Source organism: Penicillium malachiteum (genome assembly GCF_028827825.1).
Source record: "Penicillium malachiteum strain IBT 17515 chromosome Unknown utg000005l:1.0-9002435.0:326005.0-9005861.0, whole genome shotgun sequence".
Taxonomy (NCBI): Eukaryota; Fungi; Ascomycota; class Eurotiomycetes; order Eurotiales; family Aspergillaceae; genus Penicillium; species Penicillium malachiteum.
In genome coordinates, this window is record NW_026643099.1 from 148,001 (window position 1) to 168,614 (window position 20,614).

At 46.3% G+C, this 20,614-nt stretch overlaps 5 protein-coding genes across 5 annotated transcripts; 1 reads left to right on the top strand and 4 right to left on the bottom strand.

Moving 5' to 3' along the window:
- Window positions 1-1,913: 1,913 nt before the first annotated feature.
- Window positions 1,914-3,190, top strand: glcA (type 1 serine/threonine-protein phosphatase catalytic subunit GLC7; the record flags this gene model as incomplete). The annotated part of the gene is made up of 4 exons (XM_057093501.1): window positions 1,914-2,090; window positions 2,186-2,587; window positions 2,725-3,024; window positions 3,098-3,190. 4 exons carry the CDS (start codon window positions 1,914-1,916, stop codon window positions 3,188-3,190), a joined length of 972 nt encoding a protein of 323 aa, XP_056939472.1.
- A 1,706-nt stretch (window positions 3,191-4,896) lies between these two features.
- On the bottom strand, window positions 4,897-5,969 carry sar1 (Arf family GTPase SAR1; the record flags this gene model as incomplete). The annotated part of the gene is made up of 5 exons (XM_057093502.1): window positions 4,897-4,937; window positions 5,002-5,301; window positions 5,380-5,485; window positions 5,573-5,676; window positions 5,951-5,969. 5 exons carry the CDS (start codon window positions 5,967-5,969, stop codon window positions 4,897-4,899), a joined length of 570 nt encoding a protein of 189 aa, XP_056939473.1.
- A 737-nt stretch (window positions 5,970-6,706) lies between these two features.
- On the bottom strand, window positions 6,707-8,807 carry N7483_010076 (DUF2457 domain-containing protein; the record flags this gene model as incomplete). Its single annotated transcript, XM_057093503.1, has 2 exons — window positions 6,707-8,054; window positions 8,080-8,807. The coding sequence occupies 2 exons, from the start codon at window positions 8,805-8,807 to the stop codon at window positions 6,707-6,709; spliced, it is 2,076 nt and encodes a 691-aa protein (XP_056939474.1).
- Window positions 8,808-17,185: 8,378 nt separating this feature from the next.
- On the bottom strand, window positions 17,186-18,838 carry N7483_010077 (Zn(II)2Cys6 transcription factor domain-containing protein; the record flags this gene model as incomplete). The annotated part of the gene is made up of 4 exons (XM_057093504.1): window positions 17,186-17,947; window positions 18,019-18,156; window positions 18,207-18,716; window positions 18,779-18,838. The coding sequence occupies 4 exons, from the start codon at window positions 18,836-18,838 to the stop codon at window positions 17,186-17,188; spliced, it is 1,470 nt and encodes a 489-aa protein (XP_056939475.1).
- A 472-nt stretch (window positions 18,839-19,310) lies between these two features.
- Window positions 19,311-20,404, bottom strand: N7483_010078 (phosphotransferase family protein; the record flags this gene model as incomplete). The annotated part of the gene is made up of 2 exons (XM_057093505.1): window positions 19,311-19,783; window positions 19,843-20,404. The coding sequence occupies 2 exons, from the start codon at window positions 20,402-20,404 to the stop codon at window positions 19,311-19,313; spliced, it is 1,035 nt and encodes a 344-aa protein (XP_056939476.1).
- Between the last annotated feature and the right edge of the window lie 210 nt (window positions 20,405-20,614).

The following is a 20,614-nucleotide window of genomic DNA, read 5'->3' on the forward strand; positions in this document are numbered from 1 at the left end:
ACTCAAACCACCCCCCTCATGTTTTTTTTTCTCAGATCGATATTTCCTGTTGAGCTTTCAGCGCTCCTCCTTTGCATTATTCCAAGGCGTTTGGATGACTTATGAGATATGGTGGGTTGGATGTATGAACAATTTACGGCCGTTTGCTTCGCTCTGTTCTGTTTTCAAATTACCTCGTTGATTTTGCACCCATTTTCTCTATCAAAATTGACCCTGCAGCACCTTTCTCTGTTTCGTCAATTTTGGAGGTCATCGTGAAAGATCGATTTTAGAGCGCGTGTATTTTATGCCTTTATCTCTCTTTCGGCATGTTGGCGTTGGTGGCATGATTCTCCTTTTTTTTTCTTGGTTCCGTTTCTTCATTTTTCTTCTCATATTCTTATTCCCCTCTTGTTCTTGTTCTGTGCTTCTGGTGAACATGTTTCTCTGTGAACTCCTTGAGATGGATATGGCATGATGCTCTGAGCCGGTTCGGAAAATAATTTCAATCTTGAAACTTCAATCTTGTTCAAGTTTTAGACCATGACTAGATTTACGCCACTGTAGTCCTGCATAGTCCTTTCTAGGCACAATCAGTCTCGAATGTTATTGTAGTTGGGGTCCACATTGAATAGGGACATGGGTACTTCGTACATGGGCTTCATAGTATGCAGGGAACCTCGAACAATGTCTTTATATTCAAGGAATTTTGTTGGGGGTGATAAGTATATCACTTGTAGATAACTTCTCTTTGTTCTGCAGATGTAGACCAAGGTTCCTTTTCTTTCATTTAAAAGTTGGTACTTTGCGCTGGGGCCCATAAGTGTTTACTATTTTTGTATACGATGGGTCTCGACCGGCGGCAACGCAACCCCTCCACAGGCGAGACCGGAATGGTGGCAATAAGAAGAGAATGGATAACATCATAGGAACCTTGGAAGTAAAAGAACAAAGAGAAGATGAAATCAATTTGATTAAATCATATATATCAGTTGAAATTGATTTATAACATTTGAAAAATTTTATTTCATTTTTATTTTGTATTATCAAGTTCATCTATAGGGAAGTTGATCCCATCTATAACGGGGAAATCAAACACTTGCAAACACAAACTGGGAACTTCCCGTCTTCCTCCCTGTGCAAGATTCTCCCTCTCTTCATCCCGTCGGATTTACTCCATCGCGTTTCAACTCCACCAGTCTACTCTGATTCTGAAGGGAAAATAAAAAAAATACTTTGTATTTTCATTCTGACCCTTGATTATCTTCATCCTTTTTCAACTTCCACTTGGAAAACTTCGATCGCCTCATCTCAGATCCCCCTCCCTTCCATCCCGCTCGAATCCATCCTCGACAAAGGATTTACTGCTCACCTGTTGGTTTTACACTTCCACTCAGGCGCGTAATATCCAGTTTGAAATTTACTGGTTGTCTTTGTTCGGCCACCTACAAAAATCCCTCCAGTTCAGAGAGACTGCAGTGAATCGTCTTCTGGCATCCCTGCCAGACTCAGTCGGCTCCTCAACTTTTCGCGGCCATAGGGCCTTTTAATCCTCGAGTCTTCGATCTCATTGAGTTTCTTACCTGGTATGTCTCTGCCTATTCTCTGCCTAGTTCTCACCGGTCCCACCAAGGGGTGGATGGGGCAAAAAAAAAAAAGCTAGTCCCGAAAAAAAAAATTCTTGTCATCAGCAACGCGCTTGTCAGTCGATGTTGATTCGAGATTTGACGACCGGACTGCTACCCTTTTCATTGTCAAAGGTTTCTCGCTAACATCCGCAACTTCGCAGAACATAGTCGCCGCGCCAATAATACTTCACCTGCTCCGGAAGTCATCCCTCCCCCCCCCTCCCGGCGTGCTTTTTCTTTCCTTTTTCTTTTCCCTTCCTGTTTCTTTTATTTTCCCCATCCTCTTTTCTTTAGGGGCCTTTCGCCATGGCCGACCAGGAAGTTGATCTGGATTCCATCATCGACCGCCTGCTGGAAGTGAGGGGCAGCAGGCCCGGAAAGCAGGTTCAGCTGCTGGAATCGGAGATCCGATACCTTTGCACCAAGGCTCGCGAAATCTTCATTTCTCAGCCTATTCTGCTCGAGCTTGAGGCTCCCATCAAGGTGCGACATATCATTTCCCGGCATGGCCTTTCCATGGTCTCACCATGACTTTTGTTATTTTCTTTTCTGACGCGTCTGGATTTTCCGGTTTTTAGATTTGCGGTGATATCCACGGTCAATACTACGATCTTTTGCGTCTGTTCGAATACGGCGGTTTCCCTCCAGAGGCCAACTACCTTTTCCTCGGTGACTACGTCGACCGTGGTAAGCAGTCTCTCGAGACCATCTGTCTGCTTCTCGCCTACAAGATCAAGTACCCCGAGAACTTCTTCATTCTGCGTGGTAACCACGAATGCGCCTCTATCAACCGTATCTACGGTTTCTACGATGAGTGCAAGCGCCGGTACAACATCAAGCTGTGGAAGACTTTCACCGACTGCTTCAACTGTCTCCCCATTGCTGCTATCATCGATGAGAAGATTTTCACCATGCACGGAGGTTTGAGTCCCGATCTCAACTCGATGGAGCAGATTCGCCGCGTCATGCGTCCCACTGATGTAGGTCTTTTCCACATCTTCCCCTTAAATTTATCCTTTACTCTTGGCTTTCCCCCCCCTCCCGGTGGACTCAACAAGTGGCAACAATCATTGGGGCGCAAGCTCCGGCTGAGAGCCAAATTCGCTAACTGGATCAGATTCCCGACTGCGGTCTCCTTTGCGATCTTCTATGGTCCGACCCCGACAAGGATATCACCGGCTGGAGCGAGAACGACCGTGGTGTTTCATTCACATTCGGACCCGACGTGGTTTCGCGCTTCCTTCAGAAACACGACATGGACCTGATATGCCGTGCGCATCAAGTTGTGGAGGATGGTTACGAGTTCTTCTCGAAGCGCCAGCTGGTAACGCTATTCAGCGCGCCCAACTACTGTGGTGAATTCGACAATGCGGGTGCAATGATGAGCGTAGACGAGAGCTTGCTCTGCTCCTTCCAGGTGGGTGAAATTCCAAAATTTCCCTCGATTTGAACCAACACAAAAGACTAATCTTTTTCTTCGCTTTCGATAGATCCTGAAACCAGCCGAAAAGAAACAAAAGTACGTTTACGGGAGCATGAGCTCTGGCGGACCCAACACTCCGAGAAAACAGAAGAAGAAATAAAGAGAGAAATCGATACGAGCTTCCCCATGTGCAGCAGGTTCGGGCGGAGATAAGCCATTTTTTATTCAAATCGCATTTGACAACAACACCCATCCCGCCATATGACATTCAATAAACACCTCCTCCCTTCTTCCTACGATTTCCGCCGCAAACCCTACGAATCGATGAATGACCGAGGAACCCTCATCAACACCGGGGCAGCCTACACCTACGCAATCCAATCCTACCGTTACTCAGTCCCCGTGAACTCCCTATGACCTCCCCCATATTCTTCTCAACATCCGGGCTTCCCCGTGCGACATGCGAAACCCCCGTCTCCATCATTTCCAGGCCGACACGCGCGACCTCTTGTACTTTCGGAGCGGATCCTTTTTCCTTTTCTTTCACCCTTTATTTCTTCCCTTTTCCTTTTTCTTTTCCCTTGCCATTCCCCTGTTTTCTTGTTTCTTTACCATCTGGACGGAATGTTTATTCTCGGCATCCTGGAAAGGGGTTGGGAAACCTGGTCTATCTTATCCTTTTTTTTGTTTGTGCTTATTGGTCGTGTGCTCTGAATTCAATTGATCCTCATATGTTCTCTAATAGGTTTATCTGACTCGTAGTGATACTTCGGTTCTGGTCTTCAGACTCCGAACTTGAGGTCTATCCAGCGTTATCTGGATCCTACTGGGGCATTTGATGCATGGTTCGTAATTCTATACTGTCCGAGGCTACTATTGGCAACGTCAATAGAGACTGGGACTCTTGACAGGCCTAGGAGCGCCTTTGTAGAAGACTCCAACTTCTACGGGCATGTCCTGAGCCTAGCACAGTGCCATTCGCCATCTTTCCATCAAATGACATGGATTTCTCGAATAAATACGCCTTCAATATAAGCTGCTTCTAGTCTACTGATACACTCACTCCACCTATTCGCTAAGTCCCACCAACCCGACATCTTGGAGTAATATCCAACTTGGAGAAGTTCCAATCAGAGATCATTTCCTATGTACCTACGAGAGTACTTCGGGCTAAATCAAGTAAAAATGTATAAATTCGGGTAAAAAGAGCCCCGCACGGGGTCATGGCTCGAAAAAAAAGCAAGTAGATAACGCGCAATTCGACTTGCATCATGGCTACGGACTTCCTATTTCAGTCTAGTGTAACGGACTATTCAATGGACGTCACTAGTACTAGGCCTATGTACTAGTAGACTGTGTAGTACATTCAAAATGTTTGCCCTGATATGAACTTCAACAAGGTTGAACTAAAAGGTCTACATTCAGCAATGTCCATACAAAGAGTAAACCAAAGTTGTGATATGTTCTATCCATTTGCTAAGACTAATCGAACTGCACCGAAATAGAAGAAAGGTACCTTTTTAGAACCATAGTAGTTGGGGGAGATGATACAAGGAATAAACACAGCCAAAGTGAAAAGAACATGCATTGATTGACGTACAAGCTAAAAACCAAGGACACATCAAAAAGTGAATTGAAGGGGCGGAGGAAGACCAATGGCAGTAGGACCTGGACACCATTATTGGTAGCTAGCTAGAGGTATTGTGACGTGGGGAATTATTTAGAGGGGGTTGGGAGGGGGTTAGATTCTTTGGTTTGCGATGTCAACTCTCTACAGACTGGAGTCAAGAGATGACAAGGCGAGAAGTGATGAGGCGAGAGGGGATATTCGAGAAAGGGATTGGGAGTACGTCTTAAGCGAAGCTTTTAGACGTACTGGGAAAGCCAACGGATACCCTCTCCGTATCCTGATATGAATATTAGCATATTTCATTCACATCATTCAAAACCATATCGCTGGAGGTGGCTTACCCTGTCTCATAACCACGGAACACATGAAGAGCTCGATAGGGCGGATACCCTCGAGAGGGACCTTGCCCTTACCAGTGGTCTGGTACAGACCGAGCTGGTGGCGCAGCTCATCCTCGCTTACAGCGTCGGGGTGATCGATCTTGTTTCCGAGGACGAGGAAGGGGACCTTAGCGAGGTCCTCCATGGCGAGGAGAGCGTCGAGCTCAGCCTTGGACTCGGGGAAACGCTCATAATCCTTAGCGTCTACCAGGAATACAATAGCGCTAACCTCGGGGAAGTAATCGCGCCATAGACGACGAGCTGGTGGTAGGATGCAATCAGCGATGTTGTCTCCCTCAAATAGTGATATCCAAGAGTTTCGGGTATATCTCAACTAACCCTGCTGGTGACCACCCAGATCGAAGGTAGTGAAACGGTTGTTGCCAATGGCGAGCTCTTCGGAGGTAGGGTGAGCAGTCGGTGAGAGGACAGCCACACGGTCGTTCTATCCATCAAAAAAAATGAATGTATTAGCCATGCACGTCGCACATGATGCCATAGCCTGTGGGTATCTATCCAACCATCAACTCACCTTCAGCATGTGGAGCAGGGTGGTCTTTCCGGCGTTGTCCAAACCAAGGAAAAGGAGCTTAGCGTGCTTGTTCAGCAGGCCAAGAGAGGCCAGCACATCGTAGACTATCAAGCCGAAAACATATTAGTAAAACCGATTTTCAAGATCCTAGATTATGAAGATCATAATCACGAGCCGCACAGGGGCCACGGCAGTTCGAATCCAGCGAGTAGGGCCCATGTTTAATCTGCTGGAGAGTTGAATATGATTCCTCCAGCTTTGGAAACCCTCAAACTCCTACTCTAAAAAAGTAGGATTGTTCTCTCTCGCTTCTTGGTGTCGCATGCAACCGGACCGGGATGGTGGTTGGGCCGAGGGTCGGGTTCGGGGAGCACTTACACCAGTTGACGATCCACATAGCGAAACTGGAGGAGTGTGAAGTACAGTTTGACGTTCGAAGCTAAGTGAGACGAGTTATGGCGCAAGAGGGAGGCAGCGAAGTGGATGGAGGGGGAAGAAAGACAAGAAGACAGGTTGATGTTGTTTTCGGGATCGGCCAAACTTTGGTGCCTTAGGCACTCAGGCACTAACCAGTGGCGGACTTTTGACGAGATCCAGACTCCATTCAACTAAGACTACCACGTTGAGCGCCACCACGCCACCGGTTAAGTCGTCCCATATCCGAGATTAGACTAGGTTCATTTAAATGGATAATATGGGAAAGATATGATTATTTCCAAGTGTTGTTATTGTTTCTATCTACCGTTCATAATTGAATTGTTCCGCCCGCTTTATTCACAATGCAGCAAATTCAGATAAGGGGTATATGCACCGCAACCATGCAAATTGGAAAGGAAAGCAACCTCCAGGGAAAAAGAATACGACGTGTAAAAGAAGGAAGAAAAAGAATGCAAGGATGAATCCTCCCCAGGATTGATTAGAAAAGCTTGACCAGGAAGCAAAAAGAAGAAGCTAAGGTGGGAAAAAAACCAATCAAGCGGGTGACATGAAGTTGGTGAAGAAGTTATGTGTCAGCGAAAGACACTTGGATCACAAACCAAGTGATAAAAGCTTCCAAAAAATGGGGTATGTACAAATTGAGTAAAGGGTGTATGGGGGGAGGATATTTCAGTCCTTGAATGTATGGGGGAAAGCCTAAACGGATAGGACGAGCTGGGTATCTTGAGCGACCCCATAAGCTCTGCACCTCTCAGCAACTTCGAGGCCAAGCTCCTTCATCCGTTCGGCTCCCTTGCCGGGAATCGGCCGCCGCACCGCCTGTTCTTTGGCAGCTTTACGGCAGTGTTGACGCCAGAACTTTTCTTTACGTTTCTGACGTTTCTTTTCGAGGCCCTCGACAATGTCGATGGGTCCACGGTTGTGTAATTCCCGAGTGCGAGAACGCTCACGCTCGGGAGATTCAGTTGAGACTCCAAGGTACCGATGTGGCTGGTCGGTAGCAAAGAATGGGTTTGGAGTTCGAGGAAGTGACTTGGTGCGAACCAAAGGCTGGCGTTGTTGAATCAGATTGCTGATGTTGACACCACGAGGGGATTCCACGACAGGCATTTCAATTTCAGACCACTTCTTAGGCGAGGGGGACTTGGCTCGCATGCGAGGAGGTGGCGACTTAAGACGCTTGGGAGAGATCCGGCCAGCACGACGAGAGGGTGGAGGAGGAGACACCATGCGCTTGGGCGAGTGTCGGGGAGATGTTCGAGTGTTGTTTTCTGTCCGGCCGCGAGTGGGTTCGAGAACAAAGGTGTCCAAGTCTTCAGAGAGATCCTCCAGGTCTTCCTCGGCCTCAGGGTCGCTAGTTGGGAAGCTAGGATCGATATCTTGCGGAATAAGCACATGCTTAGACATGCGTCGCTGTTCAATGCAAGATTTGTAGGCAGCTTCGAGAGGACGGTCCTCATCCAAGGTTCCACAAACGAAATCAGTGCTATCGGGCAGGTTGGGTGTGCCAGGTCGCATCTTGATGGGCCTGGGGGCACTTCGTCGACCACTAGTCTTTCGAACAGGTGCGGGGAGCCACTTCTGTTGATCCTCAGTCATTGACTCATAGGAAGTATTCGACGCACGGCGTTGCATAGGGGCGGGAAAGAAGTCAATAGAGGGAACATTGGTGTCTGAAGCAGTCGCGGATGGTGCCCAAAATTCGTAGTCCGAGCCGTCATCATCACTGTCATCAGAGTCTGCAAAGCCAGCTTCGTTATCGGACTCGTTGCCATCGTCGGAAGAAAAGTCGTGAACAGTCGAGTCATCGTCAGCGAGATCCTCAATATCGTCATCTTCTTCCTCTTCGGCTTCCTCCTCAGCCTCTCGACCAAGTCGGCGAATCTCGTTCTCCTTTTTCATGCAGTCGTTCATAGTAATCTTTTCGGTGAACTCGGTAGTTTGCTTGACCCACTCATCATCCTCATCAACAGAACTGGCAAATTCATGAAACCGTGTGGCCTCGGATTCTTCAAATTTGCCCAGTCCACTGGTGGGAACCCCCCTTGGCTTTTGGTGTAGTCATGGACGCCTCTGCCTTTTCCAATGTCTGAGTAGGAGGAGAAGCCTTACGGGAGACAGGAGCAGGGGAGCCCCGGCATCGAGACCTGAATGCCGATTTACGGGCCGGGGAGCGCTCTCTTTCAACAGTAGACTGTCTACCAGGGCATACAAAGGTCAGGGTAGATTGGCGTTTGAGAGGTGGCGGAGAAGTTTCCTTTTGTGGAGTAGTAACAGGAAAAGTCTGAACTCTTTGAGGTGGACCAGGCTTGGGCTCGTTGGGATCTTGAGATTTTCCACAGGCAAAGCTAATGCAACGTCTACGGCCCAAGTTGGCCTCCACAGTAGTCTCATTGGTATCCACGACCTTCACACGTTGAGTAACTTCCTTGTGTCCAGCCATCGCCTTGCCCAACTTTCCCATTTTACCCATCATCTGCGGGGGGAGTGGAGGGCTGGGGGTATTGGATAGAGAAGGACTGGTAAGACCACCATCGCTAGTCAACTCAGCTGTCGAGAGTCCAGAGATATTGCTGTGGGGATAAGAGCGGTAGGAGTAGGCGGAGTCGTGCATAGATGGGAGGTGTTTTTCGGTAGGTGACATTTCCGGGCTACTCTTCAGCGCACGAGTGAGCAGTGATTCCTTCTGTTTGATAAAGGTTGGTCGAGCAAAAACTTCGTCGTCTTCGATCTGCGGATCTTGTAGGTGGTAGTGATCGGGGGGGTTCGTCCCCGTCCTCCGCCACCTCAGCGTCATCATGCGACGGCTGGGTGGAGGAGTTTGGTGTGAGCAGCATTTTTAATATGTTGTGAAAAGAGAAACGTTCCCCACGCGGTTGAGCCATATTGATTGTAATCCAAAGAACCAAAACATTCGTCAAATTGTGTATTCGAAGTCGTAGGTGCGCAAAGATTCACGAGCAAGAGATTCAAGATGTCGTAGTGAATGTTCTCACGATAATCGATAATCGATCTTAGTAAGATCGACCTAGAAAGGCGAAGAACACACGAGTCCCGCGCAGGACACTGGTCATGATATGAAGGTCATGGTTGGGGGGGTAAGGCGTCAGGGGAAAGGTTGTAGATGTGTGAGAAACGGGCCGCCAAGAAGAATAATTGATCTTTCAAGGCTGGTCACTTTCAATGATGAAAAGTAGGTGGCACAAGTAATTCTTGGCGAGTAGCCAAGAGTTGCCCAAGTCCGAGCTTCAGCGGGGGCGAGATCAATTTAAGTAAAATGTATCGAAGGAATGGAAGAAATGGATGATCAAAAGGGAGAAAGAAGAAGTTCAAGTATAGAGATGGAACTTGGAGGGGGAGCGAGTGACGATTGAACGGGGACGATCGGATTAGGCTTAGTGAGTAATTTTTCGAATTTTTAATTTTCAATTACACATTTAATGCAGGTGAACTTGACTTAATTAGGATATGTTGGCCAAGATTTTTTATTGTAATTTTTTTTATTTTTAATTAATAATTTTTTATTCTAATTTTTATTTCAAATTTTTTTTTAATTTTTAATTTTTTTTCTTCTTTTCCTTGCCACAGGTTTTTCCCCTTCCACGCTTGTTCTACAATGATCCACACATGTACAGGGTTCCTGCACCTTGAAGGATAAAATAGTACTATGCACAATAAGTTATGCTAAAGATTGAAATGTTTGAGATTGTTTCTATTTCATGTTTCAATATGTTAGAGTATAGAAATTTAATAATATTCTATTCACTTCAATTTCCTGTACCATAATTTAGTAGCACAAAGGGTTTCATTTTGATTTCCTTCTTCAATGGTGGGGTTTGATGACTATTATGTGTTGAGTTGCTGGTCTTTTTTCTATGAGGCATTTTGTGGTAAAAAAAAAAAAAATTACCAGCCGCTATTACTCTCGTATAGTGGTTACAGTAGTTACGGTAGTTCCAGCTTTTAGGGCCAACTTGGAAGTAGAGGTACATTGTACAGTCTCTAATCCTCATAGTTTTGAGATTCTTGACTCATCTGAGTCGATCATTCAGTTTCATTTCAGTTCATTTTTATTGAATATTCTCTTTATTTTTATCAACTATGACTCTTAATACGGAGTAATTCAGAGACCAAGCTGAATGGGGCACAGTACTGCGTTCATACACTTTCCCGCCCATACTAATGTATCAGTACTGTCACTAACGGGAAATCAGCCTTTCTCGGTGCCGATCTCACTGTATGGTCCAGTATCGCACTGAGGCACAGGCACATTTCCGCATTTAGTCGAACCCTAGTGGCCCTGACCCGAGTAAAAGATGACACTGTGTGTGCAATAAAGTACCATAATTTGCGCCAATGGAGATTCTCCCATACTAGACTCTATATGGAGTAGTCGCTATACGCCCACCCCAGTAATAATAGCATAATAGCCAACGGGACAATACTCAAAGCCAATAGAATTTCTCTTCCCCCTCTTCAAAGTATAAACGCGCTCTGCGCGCTTCCTTCTGTCTCGCATTTGCTTGTTGGATAGGGCTTGGCAATGTAAGATTCTTCTATTGGAATAATAGTCTTCGGTTTTAATGTCCAGGGTTGTCCTTGCTCATGGATCTGTTTGAAGTCTTTTCTCTGACGTAGGTGAAAACGGGTAAGTCGGAGAGGGTAAAGCCCGTGGAGTGGATCAACTCCGCTCAACTTGAACTTGCTGCAGGCATTCGTATTCTCAAGTGCTGTATCCGTATGGGTTCTGTATATGCCAGTGTGTACAACTCATCTGGCACATCCCCCACATAACACAAACTTGTATGCCCGGGAGATCACCGAGATGTCTTGGTATACGAAGCAGATCCTTAATGCATACACTGCCTATGCCAAGTACTGAGGCAGGCAGCACCATTATCTACAATCTATAGGTTGCCAAGAGAGAACCATTGAGCCTTGCACTGCCCATTTAAACATAGTTGAGATCTAATTTTGGGTATACTTCAATCTTCAATCTTGAACTTGAAGTTGAAGGTGATACCACAATTTCCATGTACAAGTACCCAGCCACATGCGGCCAAAAGTCGCGTGGACGGAAAACAGAATCAAAATTCATATCCTACGCTGTATTCCCTGTGGTGAAACGTGTACCTTGACTCCACTGTAGGGCAAAAATTCCCCATGACAGTTAGCAAAGAAAAAAAGGGAAAAAAATCAGGGAAAAAATGACAAAAAAGAAATCACTCATGATCTTTGTTCTACAATTAGTACAGCATTGTCCTCAATCCTCAATGGGGCACCAATCATCTCCAAAGAAGCATGCTGACGAGGACGCGCCATCTGGAGAAAGAGGAGTAAGAGGAGCGGTCAGTTGGGATCACAATGGGTCTCCCCGGGGCTCCGGTGAACCTGAGCGGGTACAGTGAAAGTACACAGTGAAAGTACAGGGGTACTATACGAGGTTGCAGCTTTGTCCTTTTTCAACCAAAACTTGAGACTTCGAGGATCTCCAGAGAGAAACCCAGTTTCCTGGAATACTCTGAAAGCGCCAGGATGAAGCTAATAGAAATAAAAGGTTTCAAACCAGCGCCCTAAACCCCAGCGTTTAGATCACGACAAGCTTCACGAATGGATCGAAACCCCACACTGCAGCACATCAGTGGGAGCAGGCATCATCCCTGTAAGTATCGAGTAAGTTCACTGGGCTGCAGATTTGCCCATCAGCCGGTCAGCGGAGGGCGCAGCGCGCAGGCCGGTTCATAATTGCGGGCGAAAGCTTGTTGTCATCAGAACGGTAGTACAACTAGGATCTTCCTAGGAACGGGACATTTCTCCATGTGGGATTCTATCAATGATTTGAAGAGAGAAAGTTTGATGAATAAACCTTTAGAAAATGTAAACAAAAACATCGGGCGCGACACTGTACTTCCCGCATCGAGGGGTAATACTTTTCATTCTCTACTCGTACTTTGGAACCAAATTTGACTGCACGAGATAATCCTGTCGATCGGAGATGCACGTCGTGTTTCTATTCTTATTGGAGTAGGTAGACCGGACACCAGCCGAGTAATTTACCCTCGAGTCTCAACTCAAGTGCACGGTATATATTAACCGGACATAACAAGGGACCAAACCCAATCAGAGCTGCTGCATTAAGAGATCCACATCAAATTTAGGGACAATTTTACGCAGCTCAATCTTCCCACCAATCTCCTGTAGCCCGATCACGGTACTCCGTGAGGAGATTGCCAATACAGAGTGTAGGGGAAAGATTGGAACAAAGGCAAAAAAAAAAAAAATACATCGAACCCCCTCGGAGAAAGCATCCTGGCCATGTCACTGATCTTCAGAGAGAACTTGAACAATTCATCCGATATCTCATGGAGTACTACCAGCCCCAGTATTTTGCTCTCGTGGCACCACCAGAAAGTTCAAAATGTTCTCTCTACCCTTAAAATTGAGACAGAAGATTGAAACTCGCAACCCAACCCGTGTTAGGATCCGCACGGCAGACTTTTTTTAACCCTTTAGCCCGTGTATCCGTACAAAAGTCGTGCAATAAGGTGTGAACTGTGCAGGTGGATGCGGCACACTGGCAGCGGAACGATGTCCGCGATGTAACGATTGGAGTAAAAAGGACGAACTAACCCATCCTTCAAAGCACCAAGAATCCCGGAGCGCATAGAGGCAGGTGTTGACCGATAGTATCAACCGGGGAAGTGGAGCCATAGCTGCATTTTACTCCGTAAACATACATAAGGAGAGAAAGCTCAGATCAGACCGTATTTGGGATCGCCCCCGGTTGAATTGGCCGAGTGAACAGGTTAGTAGATAGTCGTGCATGGTGTTCATTTCCTTAGTATGAGGCATTTTAACCGCTCTCCACTATGCTGCGATGGAGGCCAAATCGAGTTAAGTTAGCTTCACGGTTGGCTGATTTTGGCTGGTTTGACAGCGGCTGTCTCGCTTGGCTTTTCGGGTTCGTACGGAGTGCACGGAGTACAAACGGAAAACAGAGTTGGGGGTCATTTTGATCATTTTCGGGGGTTGAGAATTAAGGGAAATTAGAGGACTTGGAGGACTTGGAGAGAGATTTGATTTGAAGATATGATTGTTCATAGAGGCCGAAACCGGTGCCCAGGTGACTTATCTGTTATCGGGGATGATCAATTGGTCCTATAATGTTGAACACTATTTCTTACATCAGTTGGACATATGACACGAAAATTAGACTCCAGGGGAATAGAACAGAAAAAAAATTAAAATTTTTGGTATACCTTTTGCCATTTGCCTGATGCAGTGACAGTTACTATTCCCGATGCTCGTACATGGGACACGGCAGTTCGGGAAGAGAAAATCCAGCTGACACCGGCAAAACCGGCCCTTTCAAGTTGTCAGGCTTTCCATCTCCGAATCATGAACTGAAGTATCAAAATCTTCTAATATCTCTTGTAGATCGGGCATCCCGTTGCCACCACCAGACCGAGTAGCCGAGTTCATGTGCTGCGGCCATTCCGACTCGGAGTCATCTTGGGTACTTAGGTACTAACATTTGCCCATGATTGTATCGATGTACTAGTACCTGCGCGCCTGAAGATACTGATCTACAATAATACATTTCTCCGAGAGTACTTAGGTACTTCAGAAGGCAACCGCTTTTATACAATACTGAGCAGTACGCTATCGGAATGCCTTATCTTACTGCAGGTGACCACGACAAACCAACCCATCGGATCTATGCGGACTCGGAGTACTTGGTACTTTTATCCGTACAAAGGACATCAACAGATCGACCAAATGAGAATTAACTCAATGATTCTCAATCCGCAGCATCGCCAAGAACGACATCGAAAACTATCCTCCGATCATCCTGGGGCGGAAGATTAACTCACGCCAGGAGAAGGACAACATGAAGAATTAGACCCATTCCGCAGTCATGCTTGGCAAAGAAAAAGCGAAGATACGATTCAGACTGCCAAGTCCTACGCAAATCGAAACAAAGCAAGCTTCAGAACGCGCCTGGTGCAACTTGACCAGTGAGGGAAATGTCATGGGCCCAAAAGTGCAAAAAGAAAACAAGGGGGCGAAGTATAAACATCCCTCCACTCCACTCCGGGGTGAATAGGGTAGGAGAAGGTGGAGTGATGAGACGAACACCAGTTCATTACCCCTTGAATCCGCTGGCGGACCCAATTTCGAGGTAAGTACTATTCCTGACGAAACTTTCAGGGGAAAGGCAGTTCTGGAACTTCACTCAGTTGGTTGAAAAGGGAAAAGCACCCGCTGAAGAATATGTAAGGCCGCGACTTGCTCCTCTGGGCGCCAAGCCTATGCATCAACTCATCACCGGAAAGTGAAAGGCTGAAGCAATTCAAATCCAGGAGGCTCGGCGCGATTGGAAATGATGCGCCAAGGGCGATCATGGCGATCTAGCCTGCGTGTAGGAAGGACTTGGCAAACAAGGAGACTATTGAGTCTGGGATTTGGCGCCAAGACGTGAGACGTATGGGTGTACAGAGGAAAAAGAAAGGGGTATAATCCGTCCTCCGAACACCGTACACACGATGCAGGCCTTGCAGTGGCAGTGAAAGATGAAACTCCATATTTGGCCCCGAGATCGACCGGCTATGGGATGTTGGGTAGAATGTACATGCTTGGCTTGTAGATTCGGGACCGATTGAGGCATTCGTCAATGCGATTACTTACTATTCTGGATATTTGATCGGTGCTCTCGGGGTACGGAGTACGGAGTACTCTATGCTTATTTGGATAGTCTCGGTCTCCCGACCTCCGACTTCAATGCTCCGTCCTCCGTCCGCGATACGGCTTCCTGCAGCTAGGTGTACAAATACACTTCTGGCTCTTCATAACTGGCGCCGGGGAACTTGAAGGATTCCTCCTTGCTATTCTGGTGAATGCTGACGATATCCTAATTGACGCTGGGACATCTTGGGGCGCGATACCTTACTACATGCAGGTATTCACTTGCACTGCCAGTGGTTGATATCAACACCGCCCCATACATAGATGCCCAGGTGCATCGCCCCAATACACATTTTAGAACATCCTTCGACATTGAAGAATTGAAAAAGCATTGAATTGATCCACAACTTGAACATCGATTATACAAATAATTGAATTAATGCAAGCCAAGCACTCGAGAGATCTAATTCAGCATTAAGTTTCACATACTCTAATGTTCACATTCATTGTATCACAGAGGGATTCCGCTCACCGAATCCCGATCTTGCATTAAGCGTAATCACTGGGCAACTGGAGTACATTGCCCTACACTTGCCCCCATACCGGCTAACACATCCGATAAACGGTTGCACAATGCAATGCACTTGGACTCATCTTCGAATGTTCATAACTAACCTTGGAAACCCTGGATGTATCCGTAATAATTGAAATCCAATAACCAAACCTTGAACCCTGCCAAATTCAAGATTTCAACCGCTTTGACCCGATCATCCCTTCTCGAATAACCGTGCCGATCACACTAATCCCTAATTAGATTTCGTAACACTTGATCACCGGTCACCGGGACAATAGTCAGTTACCAATGATAAAGCAGGATTCCCGCAGCATACCGAATCAGTGTCAAGATACTTGGTTACTTAATTCGGTAGCCCGTAGCAGTTAATCGGATAAGCCCGGAGACAGAACAAGTTTATTGCTTTTCAATCTCAACTATACTTTTGATTCTAACTATGATTTTCCACTTGTACTCTACGAACTTTGCATACTACTAGTACCGTGACTGTAAATGGAGATGATCAGTGTTGCAGATGTCATCTGCTTTGCTGCAGTAGTTCGGATTCATTGCGGGGCGGGCTAATGTATTCGTCTCATATTAGTATTTCCGCTGACGTCGGCACGAGGTAAAAACGGAATATTTGAAAAGAGCAGAAATAATATTTGAAATGCTATTATAATAATATGGTATACTATTAGGTAGACACGGAATATTATGGTAGATGATGGATAATAGTCATCCGGTGATATCACGAATGATATCAGTGGTTTTGCTGTGGCCAACCACCATGGGGCTGAAATGCACAATGGGAGCGCCATCCTTGGGGCTGGCGTCACTTTATTTGGTCCTCACTACCTTTTCCGGATAATGATATGCGAATGAGAATCCCTTAAGAATACCGTTATGGGACATTATTCATGTACGATATTGAAAGCTATTTCATTTCGAGGATATTGCAGATAATATCGTTGCCGAAATTGATGCTCAATGATTTTTACGTTTAGTCCATGATACTAGTCGAGATTTGCCTGTTACTTTTTTATTCGTCTACTGGGTAAGTCTGTCATTGGATCTCAGACTGTGTTGGGACCCCTGGATGACGACTTTCTGCTTATAAGCTCTTGAGGGCTCGGATGTTGAGTCGAGCGGTCAAGAGAGATGAGTTAGGTGAGGGATTTTGTAGGTCAGGAGTGTATGCAGGGAGTGTTAGCACGGCGACCTATTCTCGCAGTGATGTCACAGTCTACGAGTTCAAATGTTCCAAATCGGTGGAGAGGTATCAAAAATTAAAATCTCAGATTGGATAGGTATCGTATATTCACCAAAAGCTCGAGCCAAGTTAACGCTACGCTTCGTCACCGCTTCGCTGTCACCTGTTAGAGGCTAGAGGGTCCTTCTCTGTTGGCATAGAAATAGTCACATTGGCCCTAGTGTCTTCTCATATCAGAAATAACGACGCAGTACTCCGTAGAGATTTGTCTTGCTGGTCGGGTTGAGACGGCGCTGGATACTTGTGTGCCCAATGAACTCTATGAACCGGAGAAGGTCCGCCGCCGCGTTTCCTAGACGATCATATCAAGGTGGCGACCAAAACGAGATAGCCATGACAAATTGAGGAGAAGATCGTAGTTGTAACGCAAGCCCGATGGGACTTGGAGCGAAGATCTCGTCCCAGCTCTTTTTATTGCTTCTTGGGCGAAGAAACTGAAGTTCATTCCGATGGTAACCCAAAGAAGAATGGCCCTTTTGTGAATTGCTCCGAGAAGTGCAGCCTTTATTCGCCGTTCTCCAGCTTATCAATGGGCCTGTTTTGATGAAAAGGAGCGTGGAAATGGTATAGACGAACCCAGTCCACTTGCGAGCATGAGGCAGGGGATGTAACTCATATTGCTCGACGAGATCACCGTAGAGAAGTATCAGAAAAGACTCTCCCCTCAAGGCTGATTTTCACCAGCTTTGTAGGTTAGCCACGGAGTCCCTTGTAAGACATTGGCGAGCCCCAAGCCCATGGATTCCAGAGTAACGAAGACATCCTGACACCACTCATAGCGATCATAAAAGCCATGTCTATGAAAGAATTGCGAAGACATTGGCAGAGGGAAGAGTAGGTTATGTCCTCCAAGGATGTGCATGTGTGGTTGCACGAAGTATCCCACGCCTCGACAGATCTGATCCGCAAAAAACAGGGCATCTTGGCCAGCTATACTGGTAATCTCCATGTCATGATTCTTCTTATTTGTATCAGGGTCGAGCTGACTGTTTCCTTCACTGGCATTTTGCAGATCGAATTCATAGAAAATAGAGCAGATGACCAGCATCGCCGCCCAATATAGCATGAAGGCCTCTGCCATGTCAATAGATATGAACTCGCATTTCTCAGGAAAGACGCTGCTCTTTGTCTTTAAGCGGACAGCCTGGGACTCATCAGGAACAAGGGTATAGAGGGGGTCTTCCGAAGTTGCCATGAGTCGATTGTGCCATGACTGCGCATGGTATTTCAGATTGTAGGCGGACTGTATCACATTGGCGGCGTCTTGCTCGCATCGCACGCAGCCCGCTTCCTCAATGAGAATCGTGCATTCCATGAGGATGTCAATGATTTCATCCAACGGGTCGTCTGGCTTTGGTGGTGAAAGATATCTCCACATGGGAAAGGAAGCAAGTGCAGACTGTGATTTCCCAATGGCATGGAAGATCTGTCCAGGTCAGTCTAGTACCACATGCAGTAGCGACAATATGTATGAACTGCAACTGGTTTTGAACTAACATTTGATAGCTTCAACTGTCGAAGCACCATTGTGGATAATTGATTCCTCTTCAAAGATTTCTCATGTCGAGCAAGAACGGCATTTGCGCCTTGCATATGTGCCATCCATCCAGCAAATCCGTAAGTACAATTGATCACCTGTAGTCTTGAATTAGTCCTGAAACAGAAATTCAAGAGTAATGACGTACCTCATATAACTGAAACACAATATTCGCACAGAGAACCTCCTGAACTGGAAGCTTAGACTGCGGGATAAGAGCTGCAAAAGCCCGGATCGCGTGGTTATAAAGCATGACTCCATGACATATTAACCGAGTATCATTGAACTTCTTGCCCACAAAAGTTGAGGCAAGTGCAGATATTGCTCGATCAAAAAGCTGGCTATTTTTGCTATCCATCAGAGATGGAAAATCCTCAATCACATTAGTCACTTGCTGACATCTCAGGTTGATGTGCCCCACGGGCGGAGAGGGAATGTAAGAGTCAATGAACAGGGAGAAAAGCTGAGACCGGATCTGAGAGTTGACATTGATGACAGTTAGATGCACATCCTCAGCTTTCTTTTGGGGCACAATGATATTCTTTTTCTTTGAGCTTTTGTCTGGTTCCGATTCCGCAAAAGCATTAATAAACTTGCGATCTCTTTCGTATCCCTCGCAGCGGTAACTTCCTTTGAGACACCGGGCGCACTCGGGCCGCTGAAAATCACACTGAACTGAAATTAGCAATTTTACACGAGCCTCAAAGAAGAGCCACTCACTTTCACTTTTCGTTTTCTGCAAGTATTACACCCCTTAGATCTTAAGGGTGCTCCTCCCATCTTGAGAGTGTTAATACATAAATGATTGAGGAGGGAAAATGCGTTAACGATCTTCAAAGTGGAACTGCGGATCGCCTCCACTCGGCTGATCGATTGCCCCGGGTTCTAGACCACATACCTCACGAAATCTAGAAGTATATCCCTTCATTCTTGGAATTTCAGATTAGATTGATCAGTTCTAGAACTTACATGCAGTGTTAAAAAATGTTACTAGCTGTAGACCGTCTTTCCATGGCAAATCTCGTGGAAGAGGTTACGCTCTGGCACTCGAGTGGTTTTGCCACCATCGTTGAATGAAGTGCCACTGATATGGACCTTAGTAATATTCAATAGTACCAGTAGACTATTTTTAAGCACATAATCATCATTTAGACAACTAACTAGACAAAAATGACATCAAAATCCATGAAATTCAGTCTGCCCGTGGACCTTCTAGGAGGCTCATTCCTACCTGATCATTCTCTCAGAGGTCTTAAAACCCATTATGCTCCAGAATCTGAATCAGCACTGTCTCATTATCATTCCTGCAATTCCGAATGACCTCGACGGCTTGTCTCTTCAGGATATCAGAATTGGTCACACGCCATGGCAGGATAGAGTTAAGCAAGGCATCAGCATCAGCGACTTTGTCAATGCCTGGAATATTCATCGGGCGCTTGCAACCTGCATTCTCCAGCGCATCCTCCCAGGCCTTCGCCACTTTCCACGGCAACTCATTATCGCCCTCCTTATGCTCCGGTAGAGGATCTAGGAAGCCGTGTAGCTTGGCGTGCTTAAGCGCCATCTGCTCGCGGCCCTCAATACCAGACCAGCCACGAAACTGGCCTCCAAGTCCACTAAAAGAGCGCAGAAATTCATATGATGGATGCAGAATACACGAGAAGTCATAGTCAATCAGCCCTGTGATACAGCCTGAGACGGGGTCAAATAAGAGGTTGCTGGGTGCTACAAGAAAGTGTTAGAACGAGCGGGTGGGAAAGCCAAGAATATAAGATGGCACTCACTAAAATCTCCGTGAATAATTGCTCTCTCTTGGTGTGTCTGAAGTGGCTTGAAGCATTCGGCCAGTCCCTGCTCTATGAAGGCCTCCAACCGAGCCCGGACGCCATTTGCATGCCAACCCTGGATGTAAGTATTCTCATCGGCTTCTTCAAGCGCTTGCTTAAGTCTTGCTTCAAACGATGCTTCATATGAACTCCAAGGTCCGGTACTGGTGTTGCTCATTGGAGCACTAACAATATTGCCATTTTCATCAATAGTCAGGCCGCCAAACTGGGTAATAGAAGCAGGTAACTTGAAGTCCTGAAGTCCCTTGAGGAGCTTCGCAATCTGAGCGAATATCTTTTTCTTTTCCTCAAGTCCCATTTCATCTAGTTTTTCATCCAGAGGTACACCTGGCATGAGCTCCTGGAGGATCCAACCTTGCTGACGTTCTCCCAGTTTGGATGTAGTCCCGGCCCAGCCATAGAGACGGGGCACAACATGGGGCTTGAAAATAGGGCCTAACGCAGCCGCAGCAAGACTTATAATAGCGACCTCATTCTCAACACGATTCGCAGCTTTCATTCCCGCGGTATCGGAATTTGTAAGGCGAAGAATCAACTCGGTGCTACAAGCTGGGATCGGTACACACCCAGGACGGCTTTGACAAACATCATTCTCCTTCTCAAGTGGGGATGGGAAGGAGATACGATAAACAAAGTTGTTGTACTTGAAGGGGCAATCAGGTTCATAGGCAATTGCCTCAACTTTCGTGCTCTCCTAAACAAGCCTTTA